The 15,628-nt window shown below is 33.1% G+C and overlaps 1 protein-coding gene across 1 annotated transcript; it reads right to left on the bottom strand.

Moving 5' to 3' along the window:
* Window positions 1–13,869: 13,869 nt before the first annotated feature.
* On the bottom strand, window positions 13,870–15,423 carry LOC111424815 (phosphatidate cytidylyltransferase, photoreceptor-specific-like). The gene is made up of 2 exons (XM_071196738.1): window positions 15,302–15,423; window positions 13,870–15,244 (listed from the first exon to the last, which is right to left on the bottom strand). Exon 2 carries the CDS (start codon window positions 15,224–15,226, stop codon window positions 13,988–13,990), a length of 1,239 nt encoding a protein of 412 aa, XP_071052839.1. The 5' UTR covers window positions 15,227–15,244; window positions 15,302–15,423; the 3' UTR covers window positions 13,870–13,987.
* Window positions 15,424–15,628: the final 205 nt, after the last annotated feature.

Genomic DNA, 15,628 nt, shown 5'->3' with positions numbered 1-15,628 from the left:
GTTAAACTTTAAAAAATTATACCAATTTTATTTATAGGAATTAAGAAACGACTTTTATCTTAAATTAAAGCTTAAACTTTAATCTTCCTTTCTATGTATAATAAGTAAGACGTTTGATGATAAAGTTTATTTGTAAAATCGAAAAATGTCAATGCTTAATTACAGCAAAAATCGAAAATATTTGTTAAACTTTAAAAAATTATACCAATTTTATTTATAGGAATTAAGAAACGACTTTTATCTTAAATTAAAGCTTATACTTTAATCTTCATTTCTATGTATAATAAGTAATACGTTTAATAATAAAGTTTGTTTATGAAATTGAAGAATATCAATATTTAATGACAACAAAAAGCGAAAATATTTGTTAAACTTTAAACAATCGCGCCAACCTTGTTTATAGGAATTAAGAAACAACTTTTGTCTTCATTTAAAGCTTAAACTTTGATCTTCATTTCCACATAATAGACATAATACGTTTGATAATAAAGTTTGTTTGTAAAATCGAAAAATGTCAATGCTTAATTACAGCAAAAATCGAAAATATTTGTTAAACTTTAAAAAATTATACCAACTTTATTTATAGGAATTAAGAAACGACTTTTATCTTAAATTAAAGCTTAAACTTTAATCTTCATTTGTATGTATAATAAGTAATACGTTTGATGATAAAGTTTGTTTGTAAAATCAAAAAAATGTCAATGCTTAATTATAGCAAAAATCGAAAATATTTGTTAAGGTTTAAGAAATCATACCAACTTTATTTATAGGAATTAAGAAACGACTTTTATCTTAAATTAAAGCTTATACTTTAATCTTTATTTCTATGTATAATAAGTAATAGGTTTTATAATAAAATTTGTTTATAAAATTGAAGAATATCAACATTTAATGACAATAAAAATCGAAAATATTGGTTAAATTTAAATAATCGCACCAACCTTATTTATAGAAATTAAGAAACAACTTTTATCTTCATTTAAAGCTTAAACTTTGATCTTCATGCCCATATAATAAACATAATACGTTTGATAATGAATATAGTGATATCTACTGCTAACTAGTGCTATCTAAACTAGAATTATCACTAGACCGAGAACTATAAACATTCGGATTTAGCAGTGCATCTCTTAAAACGGTTTCTAGTTCTATTGTTATTCAGCGCCTAGTTGTTGTATATTCTGACCACTTGGAACTTGTTTCTGATGAAGGTTGTAATGCTAGCATAACATCTGAGCTTATGATACAAATGGGTTAACAAATCATTACCAAAATTAGTAAATAAGTGATTACCTATATCCTGATTATAAAATATACAATTGAAACACTCGTTTCGAAAGTAAGAGACAAGCATACAAGTTCTCAGTTCGATCGTTCGTTTGGTTGTGTGGCGTTGGGATCGGCGACGGTGGCGGCGTCGGCGGCGGGCAATCCGGGAATTCACCGATCTCGCGGCCAAATACAGATGGCTCTGTTTATGAGCGGCCCGAACGCACGGCAGGATTAGTAATTACCCATTCAGGAACGAGTTACGAGACAGGTCACATGAATTGTACAATTATGCATTCGGGGAATACGAATATCAACGCTATAGTTTCAGCTAGAAGACAGTCGAGTCGACATAAATATCTCGCGGTGATTTAGGGCCGAGTAAGAGACTTACCGGGGTTTCCCCTCGCGGCCCTCTCTCGAACGTGCACACGCACACATTCGCGTGCATCGCGGGGATGATTCGGTGGAAGATTCGCGGTTCTGGACGCACGCACCAACCGAAGAGATATTAACGTGGAACGAGAGTTTACGCTGTCTTAAAGGAAAACTCCCATCACGACCTGATGGTGGATGATGTTGACTGAATTCGCCGGGAACCTATTGAGAAGGTTTAACAACAACACGTTTCTCACGTTACTTACATACGAAATGACGTTAGATGATTTCTAATGGATGATTATAGTCGGGCGGAAGTAGCAGATGTAAAATATGCAACGGTTCTATGCTAACGATTGTCAGTAGTATTTACGATTACATTTGCATCGGTTGAAATGTTCAAGTGTATACGAGCGAAATCGGAAATGCTACGATATTGTCAGTCACATGGTCAAGAAAGCGAGTAGCCGGAGTGAAAAAAAAAGTGGAAGGCGAAGAACGGAGAGAGACACGGTGGGCAGTTTATGTGGCCTACATTTTGACAGTTTTTGAAACGCAGTTCGCAAGCCTCCATAAATTCCGAGTTTTTACGAGTTGCCCTTCCCCCGTTTCTCGCGTTGTCTTTGTATTCTCCTACCAAACCGTGACAATTGGAGTTATTGGAATCCTTCTCTCGGTCCGTTCCTTCGCAGCTAAATCTTTTATATTGGGCGTGCATAAGCATGCGGCCACGCTCTTTTGTGGTGTCATTTGTAGGTTATAAACCATTCGCAATTGCGGATAAGCGTACGTACCGGCGTAACGGTTATTTGCGGCCTTTCTTCCACAACTGATGCCAATTAATTCGAATTTCTCGGATTCCTCTTTCGACTACCTTCTGCGGGAGATTCTTTTCGCTTGACGGCGTATTTTATGCGGACAGTTCCTTTCATTGAAAAGGCACACGGTGTTATTAGGAAGTAATTGTATTCGTTGCGATTTATATGCAACGGCCCGGATAGAAATGTTCCGAAGAATGTTAACGTACCAAGATGGTTATTTCGGATTGAAAATGGTGATTATGTCCGCAGTTTATAGAGTTAACTCTTAAACTATTAGAACCTTTAATTTGCCGAGAAAATTCCGAGTTGAAAATACTCATCGTTTATGAATACATTCATCGGTACTATTCTAAAAATAAAAAAAATAAATCCAACAGATTTTCGTTCTCCACTCCTTAATAAGGTGATTAAGTCTGACTGGGAAACAAAGATCCTTCGGTGATGGTTCCCACGAAGACCCTTAAAAGCCACGAACCCGGCGAACAATGGGACGTTTGACGTGTTCACGCCCGAAATCCGAATTCTCCATTAGGCCGATCATGTCAGTGTTGGGCCAACTATTAATAAATTACTTGCAATTTTCAACCGGCGGCTGCAGGTAATTACTTGAAAGCTACTCATCCCACTTTGACATTTCTCGTACACTTCATTATGTTAAGGCGACCAACCAACACGATCGAGTGAGTGCATACTGACAGAACGAAGAATGAGACTACTCAGAGTTGTTTACTTTAGATCGATGATAATATTGTTGAATTTAGAAATGGAAATATTTAAGAAGCAATTGAAAAGATGATAAGGTTTAAACACATTTAAATATCCTATCAGACAGCGTCACATGATGACATTTTTTATGACACTCAGCAGGTATTCTTTCGAATTCGACAGCTTTGGTGTTTTTTTGAGACGTTGGGTGGTATGAATAAAGGAGAGTAAAACCTTATACTCGCAAAATTTCGAGCATTTGCTACATATTTTATGAATAAAAATGTATGTAAAAGCTTTTACTCAACACTTTCCTCTGAGCATGAGCATCTACTTACTTTTAAGCATATGCTCCGATTGATATGAATAAAACGGACGTTTTGCTTCACATTTTGAGCATATTCTCGATAAAATGTGCATCTAGTTCAGTACTAGATGCACCCTTTCAGTGGTCGGTAGTAATGGCAGAGTTTATTAATTTACGGGCAGAAAAACATTACAAAGTACGAAGAGGAGCTGATAACCGAGATTTTAAATCACTTTACCGGTTTGAGGAAGAAAATTTGCATTACATTGCAACACACTTTATGGGCGAGAACAACGAAAGAAGAGGAGGTGCTCTTTCGTCGGACCTTAAAATTAAGATATTTTTACGGTATATGGCCAATCCTGGTTTCCAAACTGGTGTTGCTTCGTGATTAACAAAATACTCGAAAAAGCTCCTTTATGGATCAAATTTCCGTCAACGTTGAACCAAGTAAACGAAGCACAGGAGAGGTGGCAGGAGACATTTCAATTTCCATGTGCGATAGGCGTAATTGATTGCACACACGTTCAAATATTGAAACCTATCCATCACGGTGATGAATACATCAACAGAAAGGGGTTGGCGACTTTAAATGTGCAAGCAACGTGCAACTCCAAAGAAATCTTTACTAGTGTTGATGCAAGTTGGCCGGGTTCTATGCATGACGCTAGAATTTGGAGAAATTCTGAAACACGTTTGATTATGCAACAATTCCCTGGTGCAATATTATTAGGAGATGACGGTTATGGTTTGGAACCGTGGCTAATGACACCATTTCGGAACCCAAATAACGAATCTGAAAGAACTTACAACAGATTGTTTAAGAAAGAAAGGGTGATTATCGAAAGATGTTTCGGCCAACTTAAGCGAAGATTTCCAATTCTAAAATATATGTGCCGTGTTAAATTGGAAAGAGTCCCTTCCGTTATTGTTTGTTGCATTGTACTACACAACATTGCCAAATATTTAGGAGATGCAGATTTTCCAGATGATGATGATGAAGAAAATCTCAATAACGGCGAAGAATATGAATTAGAAGAAGATCGTCTTCTTCAGCGTGCAAGAGAGCGAAGACTTGAAATAGCTGATGTTATCTTTACACAGAATTTGAGGTAGAAGTTTGTGTATTATAAGAGTTTGAAATAATTAAAATAAAAAACATATATATTGATATTTTTATTAAATACTTATGCTTTACAAATTTAAATATACAAAAAAATATTTTTATGCGCCGTACAACAATAACAAAAATAAAATGCTTCTGGTACAAATTATAACCCTTAAGAATGTAATGTTTTATTTATGTTAAATAAAGAGAAAATTCTTAGTATGAAATGTTTTTTTTAATTCCTACAATAACTCAGAAAAAAAACGTGTTATATGAAATAAAGATAAAATTCTTGTATGGCAAGTCTTTTTCCTACAATAGCTCTTAAGAAAAATCATTTTATAAAAATAACAAATATCCCTTAACAAAAAACATGTTTTGTAAATGTAATCTTTGCATGGAATCATATTATATTGTTAGTACCAAAGTATCTATCTAAACCAAATTTATTATTTCTTTAAAGCACTGCGTACCTAGGTACATCATTATCGTTTTCGTTTCCATCAGGCTCATAATAAGAGGGACCGGTATTGGATTTTTGCATCATTTCTCGATAATACTGCCTTTGAACACGAGTGGTCTCCAATTGTTCGATAAGTACCAATCGTTGCAATTCCTGAGTAGTGAGTTTGGAAGTTTCTTCTGTTTCATATGTTTCTAAATTCTTCTTCGTTTGATGTTTTGTAGGTCGAGGTGGCACAAGGGAAGCTATTTGGGGACTAAATTCATCCGTCTGCTCAGACTCAAGCAATATAGAAGATGATAAATCTTCGTTGTTTTTGTTTATTTTGGTGGTAGGAGGTCCAATACTTTTTGCTCCTATAATAAAAACGGAACATATTTAGCCATTAGTTTAAAATTATGAATGAAAATAACTACCTATTTCATATTTCGTACAAATTTTTAGTGTTTCAAAGAGCCATTTTTTATACATCTAGTTAGGTAAGTTATGTAAAGAATTAACTTTAACAAAGTTTTATGAATATATACGCGATACATATATTTGTATAATATAAACAGGTTAAATAAAATACATACTTACCAGGAATTTTGCTTATAGTCGGATTATCCTCTCCATCCATTAATTCGTGCAAAATTTTTTCCCACTAGCATAAAACGATTTTTTTATTCCCGGTTTTGTTTTTGTCCACTTTGCTTTTTAGCCTCGTTTTCATATTGTTTACTTTTTTCATCAATTGAGAAGAGGTTAATGGTTTTCCCAATTGACGTTCTAGCTCAAGAACTGATTGCCTCAAGGCTTCATCTTTCAATGTTTTTTTCTGCGGAATTTGTGTTTTCCATAGAATTTCCGGCCTTTTTTGCAACTGCAATGCTACTAGCAAATTGTTGCTTGATACATCGTCACCATTTTCTTCTGCCGACATTGTTGTCTTACAAATTACTGGTTTATACAAAGCATTAAACTTCTAAGGGAATAATTCAGTATGTTAGGTTAGGTAAATAAACACAAACATCAAATACTAAGAGCGTAAGTATAACAACTGCGGCACCGATTTATACAAGTCACGACGAGTTAGACGAGCAAATCCTCATTTGATCTAAGCAGATGCTCATAAGTAAAAGCAAATCATTACTTAAGAGCATTTGCTCGCTTTTTATTCATACCACCCGTTATCTTGTGCTGAAATTTCCCAACTTTACTCATGATTTGTGTCCTTGAAAGATGATTCTTACTGAAAGATGGTTGAACTCGTGTATGGTCCATGTACTTAAAAAGCTGTTATTTGATATATATATTTTTTTAAATTTTGAAATATTCCGGTCCTGTAAGAAAATCTTTGTAAGAAAGAGTAATAGGGGAAAGAGGATGAGACACGTCACTTAATGACCAAGAAGATTTTATTGGTTCTAAATTGCACCGGAATTGTTTTTTAATGAATGCGCGACGATCAGGGGCCATAGCTTCGACGAGTTTATCGTGATGTTGTTGACAAGCTTCCCGGTTTTCACGGTAATAAAACCCGTGCTCCGAAAGCATCGCGGCTCAATCGTAATTCAACCTATGTTTATCATTAAAATTATCATATCTGAAAGCGCAACCCGAAATCCCCAAAAACGATTTTTTAATTTAACCTTTTTTACATTTATTTATAAGAAGGAAGGAAAACGGAATCCAAATAGTCTAAATACACCGTAGTAAACTAATTGAAACGTGTCGAATAAATTCGATTTATGTAAATTAAAAGCGACGCAAATATTTGTTCCAATGGGTTTTACTTAAACTTTACTGAAGGAACAGTTAATTTCCGCCCTCTAACTCGTAACTCTCCCGGTTTATCCCGTAAATTCCAAACGTGTTCCTCCACATTGATGCTTCTACGTCCATAAGATAGTTCGTTCAGCGATTAGGCGCTCGTGTGCAGTCACTTAAAATGTCATAAAATAGTTAACGGACGGTTAAGCTGCCGGTTTTAAGGCGAAAATAGAGCCCGAGTTTATTTGGGCAGCTCAATCTCTAAACAACACGCGGAAAAACTACACTCGTAAACTTACTTTATTCGGCTTTAAGTATATAGGGAAGATTTACCGTGCAACAATAAATAAGAGCTTCGCGAGTGATACCTGTAAAATCTGCGTTTTATTAGTACCGCGTGTCTAAAACGCTGCTCTTATCTGTCTGTCTATTGTCGTCTAGCCAATAATTTCCTATCAAATGATTCTCTGCAGTTTGTCTACTGTTAAAATATAAACAAGCGTGACTTAAAAGAAGGTAATATCAAAAAGGCTACTTCCGTCGCAGCTAATATTTCTCTTAATTATACAGCGACAGAAGCTTTTAGCAAAATTAAAGATCAATGTCTATGTCTAATTTACGTCCCTAATTGCGTCTTATAATGACGTACAACTTAGAAACGATGGGATTTCGCACTTTAACCTGTCGACGTGCATTAGTAAGGTTCGGTTTAAAACCGACAATTATAGGAATTGGAATTCCTGTCGGTGTTATAATTACAGAGAAGAAAATCACCTTTAAGCCAAACGAAACATTATTTCACTTTTTTTATTTAATAAGTAGGTAAAGAAAAAAATAATGACCAAATGAAGACTAAAGGAAAGAATTAAATTGGAATCTCGTTTAATTTGTGGAGATTTTCGTTAATAAAAATGTTGGATAATACAAATTTAGTAAATTCATGCGACATTTCTTTAATCTTAACCCATTTGCATCATAAGCTCGGATAGTCTTTAAAAACAAGTTCGCAGTGTTCAAAATAAATAACAAAACGCTGAATAACAATTAAAAGTAGAATTAACACTATCACTAGAACTAGAAATTAGTTCTAGTGGCAGTGGTGGGAGCGCTAGTTAGCATAAGATGTCTGAAGACTATTTTCGCTTTTTGTTGTCATTAAATATTGATATTCTTCAATTTCATAAACAAACTTTATTATAAAACGTATTACTTATTATACATAGAAATGAAGATTAAAGTATAAGCTTTAATTTAAGATAAAAGTCGTTTCTTAATTCCTATAAATAAAGTTGGTATTATTTTTTAAAGTTTAACAAATATTTTCAATTTTTGCTGTAATTAAGCATTGACATTTTTCGATTTTACAAGCAAACTTTATTATCAAACGTATTATTTTTATTATATGGAAATGAAGATCAAAGTTTAAGCTTTAATTTAAGATAAAGGTTGTTTCTTAGTTCCTATAAACAAGGTTGGTGCGATTGTTTAAAGTTTAACAAATATTTTCGCTTTTTGTTGTCATTAAATATTGATATTCTTCAATTTCATAAACAAACTTTATTATAAAACGTATTACTTATTATACATAGAAATGAAGATCAAAGTTTAAGCTTTAATTTAAGATAAAAATCATTTCTTAATTCCTATAAATAAAGTTGGTATCATTTTTTAAAATTTAACAAATATTTTCGATTTTTGCTATAATTAAGCATCGACATTTCCTGATTTTACAAACAAACTTTATTATCAAACGTATTATTTTTATTATATGGAAATGAAGATCAAAGTTTAAGCTTTAATTTAAGATAAAAGTTGTTTCTTAATTCCTATAAACAAGATTGGTGCGATTGTTTAAAGTTTAACGAATATGTTCGCTTTTTGTTGTCATTAAATATTGATATTCGTCAATTTCACAAACAAATTTTATTATAAAACCTATTACTTATTACACATAGAAATGAAGATTAAAGTATAAGCTTTGATTTAAGATAAAAGTCGTTTCTTAATTTCTATAAATAAAGTTGGTATTATTTTTTAAAGTTTAACAAATATTTTCGATTTTTGCTATAATTAAGCATTGACATTTTTCGATTTTACAAGCAAACTTTATCATCAAACGTATTACTTATTATACATAGAAATGAAGATTAAAGTATAAGCTTTATTTTAAGATAAAAGTCGTTTCTTAATTCCTATAAATAAAGTTGATATGATTTCTTAAACCTTAACAAACATTTTCGATTTTTGCTATAATTAAGCATTGACATTTTTCAATTTTACAAGCAAACTTTATCATCAAACGTATTATTTATTATACATAGAAATGAAGATCAAAGTATAAGCTTTAATTTAAGATAAAGGTTGTTTCTTAATTCCTATAAAGAAGGTTGGTGCGATTGTTTAAAGTTTAACGAATATTTTCGCTTTTTGTTCTCATTAAATATTGATATTATTCAATTTCATAAACAAAGTTTATTATAAAATGTATTACTTATTTATACATAGAAATGAAGATTAAAGTATAAGCTTTAATTTAAGATATAAGCTTTTATAAAAGCTTTCGTAGGACTTACTTAATTAATAGTACTTACAAAATTTCCACAACATCAGATAAGATTATTGAGTATTATTAAGATTTACTTTTGAATTTTAATTTTGAACTATTTCTACGAAGATGGGTTTATTTCTTTAAAGATTGCGCCGTTGCTTGAACGAATCCTTCATCGTACGTTTAGGTTTATCTTTCTTTTTCAGAAGACACTAAATTTGTTATTCTCGTCCATCAAGATATGGTTATCATCACTTACCGTGACAAGTATCTACGGGGTTTAAGTAAGTACACGGTAGACGTAACAACGACGGATGAAGTGATGCGGTGTATAAACAACGCTAATGCGGTAATATAAATTTTAAGATATCGATAAATGAGTTTGATGCGTGCGTTTGATCGTTTCTTGATTAACCACATTCGGTAATTTTCGTAACTAATTAATTCGTTAATTCATTAATTCGTTAATTCATTAATTCGTTAATTTTCCGTCATATTTTCAATAGCCGAAATTAAAACTTAGATTGCTATCTAATAAAACTTGGTAAAAATGTGAAATTTCATTAAGGACGAGCAACGCGCGCGCGCTCGCGCTCTCGACGACCAAGAAAGCGTAAAGAGGAATGAAAATAACGTAATAAAAGGTAGATAACTAAAGGGTGGCATTATAAATAAGAAATTTCAGACCAGCGCTGTAACTGTACATGCTATAATACGCCCGAGCTCGATTAATATTCTTCGACCACACATGTCTTGTAATTAATGTAAATTCTCCGATAAATTATTACGTTCTGTAATTACCGCTTCATGCGAAAATTGAGCGGTAACTGCGCGAGCAAATTGACTATAGATGTCGTTACACGTATCCTGTCATTACAATGAAATTGATCGCGATTTTTTTCTGGGAAACACCGTACGCTACATTGTTGAATTTTACGATCAACAAGTTAACTTCGTGAATGTTTTTTCGAATTGGACAGGTTTATTAACCCATTTGCATCATTCACAAGAAATTACAAACTCGCCCCATATCTTTTTTTTATTATACATATATAGGTGAATAAATTATTTTATCTACAACTATTGAATTATCTATTCGTTATACATTTGATTTTTGACGGGTGATGACACCCATTACTCATGACTCACAAAGTGTTGAATAATGAAGCCATTATTCCATAGTTCTGACACGGCCTCTTAATCAAAAAAATAAAATATTAACAGAAATGACAGCTTTCTTATATTGAGGTTATGTCTGAAATGTCTATCAAGTTTTTTTTTTCCTTTTTTTGATTTTTTTTTTTTTAATTAAATAGTTGTAGATAAAGTATAGTATTCAACTTGCGTATAATGGATGTTACCCACTCAGATTACTTGCAACTTCATCTTCGTGGGTAACAGCCGCCATTATACGCTTGTTGAATAATATACTATTATCTACGACTGCTTGGATAAGTCATCATTACCGCACTCATTTGAGTTACGTAATGAAGTTCATTACCGCACTGGTTTCATTATGTAACGCATTTTTAGCCTAATCAGAACAGACTTAATTTATTGAAACGAGCAACAATACAAAAGAAAAAGTGCTATCTACTTACAGAGAAACAATACTATTTATTGTAAACATTAATTATTATGTTTTTAGATTTCAAAACACTTATTCCAGATGAGTAAACATATTGTTGAAACTGACAATTCAAAATTGTCAACAATCATTTCAAAATATTTTTATAAATGTCAAATAGACTTTTCTAAAGAAATTGATTTTTTAGTAATTTTTAGCAGTCGTAGATAAAATGCTGTATATCACACGTGGGCTAGAGCATAATTACTCGTGTGATTACACGACTCGGTCTACGACCTCGTCGTGCAATTCCCCACACTCGTACTATAATTATGTTTCTAGCCCACTTGTAATATAAATAACTATTATTCAATTCTTGTTAACAATCAAATACAATACACCACGTTGTAATGGTTGTGGGAGCTGATGGAGTTGGTCTCAAACTTCTTCTTCCTATATTGGATATTGTTCTTACTCCTATTACCCACATTTTTAACTTCTCCATTGAACGATCCTCATTTCCTTCAATCTGGAAGGTTGCTCATGTTGTCCCTATACTTAAATCCAAGAGTCCCTCAAGTTTAAATGATTTTCGCTCTATCTCCATTTTATCTGTTTTATCTAAAGCTCTCGAGCGCCTTGTTTATCTACAAGTTCAAGAGTATTTACAAGAATTTAACTTGCACAATGACTTTCAATCGGGTTTTCGTAAGGGTCATAGCACGACAACAGCGCTTATTAAGATTACAGATGATATTAGGTATGCTTGCGACAAACGTTGTGTTACCATCCTTGTATTACTTGATTTCAGCAAGGCGTTCGATTCGGTTGATCACGATCTTTTGTTGGCGTCACTTGGATTTACCTTTTCATGTTTATCTTGGTTTCAATCTTACTTTTCCTGTCGTCCCTTGTGTGTGCGTGCTGATTCTGCGCTCTCGTCTGCTTGTGATATTAAATGTGGTGTACCCCAGGGTAGTGTGTTGGGTCCGTTGCTCTTTTCGATTTTTATTAATGCCGTCACCCACTGTATTTCTTGTAATTATCATGTGTATGCTGATGACCTCCAAGTTTACACTACGACAACTATTGATGATTTTCCGGAAGCAATTGCACGTCTTAATCATGACCTTTCCAATATTTTGGATTGGTCCAAACGTTATGGCCTTAAATTAAATACTGCTAAAACTCAAGCAATTGCGTTTGGCAGTCGACCTTTACTGGCAAAGCTGAATAATTTTTCATCCATTCACTTAATGCTTGACGGAGACATTATTCAGCTGTCAGACACGGTTAGAAACCTTGGGGTGGTTATGGATTCTACAATGTCCTGGAAACCTCAAATTCAATCCGTCTGCAGAAAGGTCTATCATTGTTTCCACTCACTGAAAAGTCTCCGTTGCTTCCTTCCTCCCATGATCCGTCGTAATCTTTGTTTTTCCCTGATTTTCCCCCATATTGATTATGCTGACACGGCATATCCTGATCTTTCGGTAACACTACGAAACAAACTGCAAAGACTTCAAAACAACTGCATACGGTATATCTTTCATCTCGAGAGATCTCAACACATAACCCCATACCGTAATTATTTGCAAATATTAAGCTGTCAGAACCGTAGATCGTTTCGTATATTAACTATGTTATATACTGTTGTTCACAATCAAACCCCAAGGTATTTGTATTGTATATTTCAACGCTTGTCGTCGCATGGTTTACCTACTAGATCTCAGTTAGATTCTGTGCTTATGTTCCCGACCCATAGTACCGAGATTTACCATAAATCGTTTGCTGTGCAGGCAGTAACCCTTTGGAATGGTCTGCCTACTGAGATCCGTAATATTCCTCACCTTGTAACATTTAAAAACCACCTAAAACGTCATTTATTGGCTCTTCAAGTATCTTCCTGAAAACTTTTTCTTCTCCCTTTTCTTCTCTTCTTCTACTTTTCTTCTCTTCTCTTCTTCTTTTATTCCAGCAACTATCATTATGCACCGTTTTTGGTGACCATAAGTTTAGCATAGCAGCTTGCCGTTCATTTATTGTTTTTCTATATAACTTAGTATACTGCTGATTGATTGGGTTGTTTGGAAGATATCGCTTACGCGATAAATCGACCCTTTTGCCCGTATTTATGTATTAAGTTAAATGTATACATTTTCTTTAATTTGTATTTTTTGTTTCTTATTATGGCAATAAATTTATTTATTATTATTATTATTAATGGTAATCTGTAGCTGATAATTCTTGATTGCGTTTAAAGGAGTATTTGTGGTAGGAAGATGATTATATTTCCACATAAGAAAATCTAGAGGTCACTTCTTTGGGACTCTTCTTTACGTTGAGAACATCCACTGTCGGATGCAATTCATCTTGGAGATCATTAAATACAATTTTGTAGTCTCAGAAACTATCGTTATTCATATTTGTGCCTTCGAGTACCAAATCCATCAAAATTCTACAATAAATGATGGAGTCTGATGAAGAAGAGGGAGCAAATGAATATGATACATATGAAAATCTTGTAGAACAAATAAATTTTTGGAGTTTCCGATAAATGATAATTTTTATATCATGGAAGTTTAAAAGAAGAAGAGGAAAGAGGCGGAACGGTAGAGAAACGTCGGGGGCCGTGTTGTTGCCCCGGGGGCCTCCGACGTTCGAAAAAGTTAATTTAGCAGCCTCCGTGTGAGGTCCGAATTCCAGATGCTCCGGTGCCGCCCTCGAACACCTCGGCGGCCGTGGAGAGAATCATCGGGAACCCCGAAATACCTTCATTATCTCGCTCATAGGCGTACCGTTTGTCCCGATAATTTTAATAGACGCCTAATAACCCGGTCGCCGCCAGAGGCCGCCGCTTCGGACACTAAGCCCCTAATAAATTTTATAAATAAAATTATACAAATTATGAAAGGTCCGCCCCCTACCTCCACAAAGATCCACAAAATCTGTTGTATATAGAAATACTTTTTTTATTCAACAACCTAAATTGTTACATCAACATTTAATGACTCATAGAATCTTACAAAGTAACAATAATAATTTAATTTAATTTAATAAAGGTACTTATTAATCATTAATTTCTTTAAAGTTAATACCGTGTTTTAGTAATTGCTCTTGAAGTATCCAAAAGAATTCGAGTTGATCATCCGACTTTAATTTTAAAATTTTCTTAAATAATGCTTCCACAGTAGACGTTTTTACAAAAGTTGCTATATAAACATTAATAAAATTCGTCATAAATATTTGGCAGTCAAATCTATCCAAAATCCCTCCATGCCCGGGTATGGCACAACCAAAATCCTTTACATTAAACGCTCTTTTAAATCCAGAAGCGAAAAATCCTCCAAACGGTGCAATAATACTTCCAAAAAGCGCAAACCAAAACGCGTGCAAAACAAAGGGATAAACTCTTATCGTCGTTTTTAAAGAAATATTTAAAAATTCCAATTCAAACGAATAATCTTTTAATTTAAACATATAACTTCTTTCGCACGTGTTTATTAATGTAATTGTTTCTTTAATTTTTCGATATTCAATCGGGCATACTAAATAATCGTATTGACATAAAAAGCTGGCGATTAAAAAGCTAAGAAATATTGAAAATACCGCTCCACCAATAAATCCTTCCCAAGTTTTTTTCGGTGAAACTTTAATTAAAGGAGTTTTCCCCAACAATTTTCCACATATGTACGCAAAAATATCATTAAAAGCCATAATAACCAAACCGTGTACGCACCAAATTAAACCATGAAAACAATTCCTCATAGCTGTATATGAAGATGTTACAATCACCAATAAAGCTACATGAGTCCAAGCTAACAAAGCAAACTGCTTTTTGCCATGCTTCTTTTTTAACGTTAATATAAAAGCGATAAATCCGAATATATAAATGATAAAACAAATAAATCGATGGTATAAAATCAAAAATTTTACCGACGGAATGTCTTCTATAAATACATAAAAATGTTCCATGATATTTTCGCCATAGAAATAATAATTCGCCGCGATTAAAAAGTACCAACTTAGTGATCTAAACCATGGTAAATCGTGCATTTTACACATTTGATAAGCTATATCAATTAATTCGAAGAAACCTTTAATTTGTATCATTAAAGTCATTATTAACATCATCACAATTCCCATTGTTAACGTTAAATAAAGCAAAGCGAACAGTAAAATTGTAAAAATCGTACGTATTATTACTGTTTTTCTTGATTTATTTAAATATGCGGAGGTTTTTCGTTCAAAATATTCCATAAAACCAAAAGGTTTTGATGTAGCCGCTTGAGAACTTGGAGCTTTCATGATAAACGAAATCAAATGCTAAAACATAAACATATTTTAGAATTAATTTTGCGTAACTTTTCTTACATTACTGACGTTTCACACTGTATAGACATCAATATGAAATGTAATTTAGCCAATTCGATTTTAGATGTTTAATTTGAATTTACAAGGATTGCGTCGATTGATTTAAAATTAAAACCGCGAATAAAATTGTGAATACATATTTTAAATTTTATTTGTTTTTCTTACGAGTAATCATCGTTTACGATGTATTGTTTAATATTTTTAAAGAAATATAAAATCTAAAAAATCTAAAAAAAAAATTATTTATCGGTAGTTTCAGCCCACCTATCACTACTTTCTAGTAATAATATACCCGAGATATTAATATGAATGATTTTCATGGTAGAAATGTAACGT

Source organism: Onthophagus taurus, chromosome 6, assembly GCF_036711975.1.
Source record: "Onthophagus taurus isolate NC chromosome 6, IU_Otau_3.0, whole genome shotgun sequence".
NCBI classification, from domain to species: Eukaryota; Metazoa; Arthropoda; class Insecta; order Coleoptera; family Scarabaeidae; genus Onthophagus; species Onthophagus taurus.
This window is presented reverse-complemented; position numbering and strand designations above follow the sequence as displayed.

Coding starts and splice junctions, on each gene's coding strand:
- LOC111424815 (XM_071196738.1), bottom strand. CDS start 15,226: ATGAAAGCTCCAAGTTCTCAAGCGGCTACATCAAAACCTTTTGGTTTT.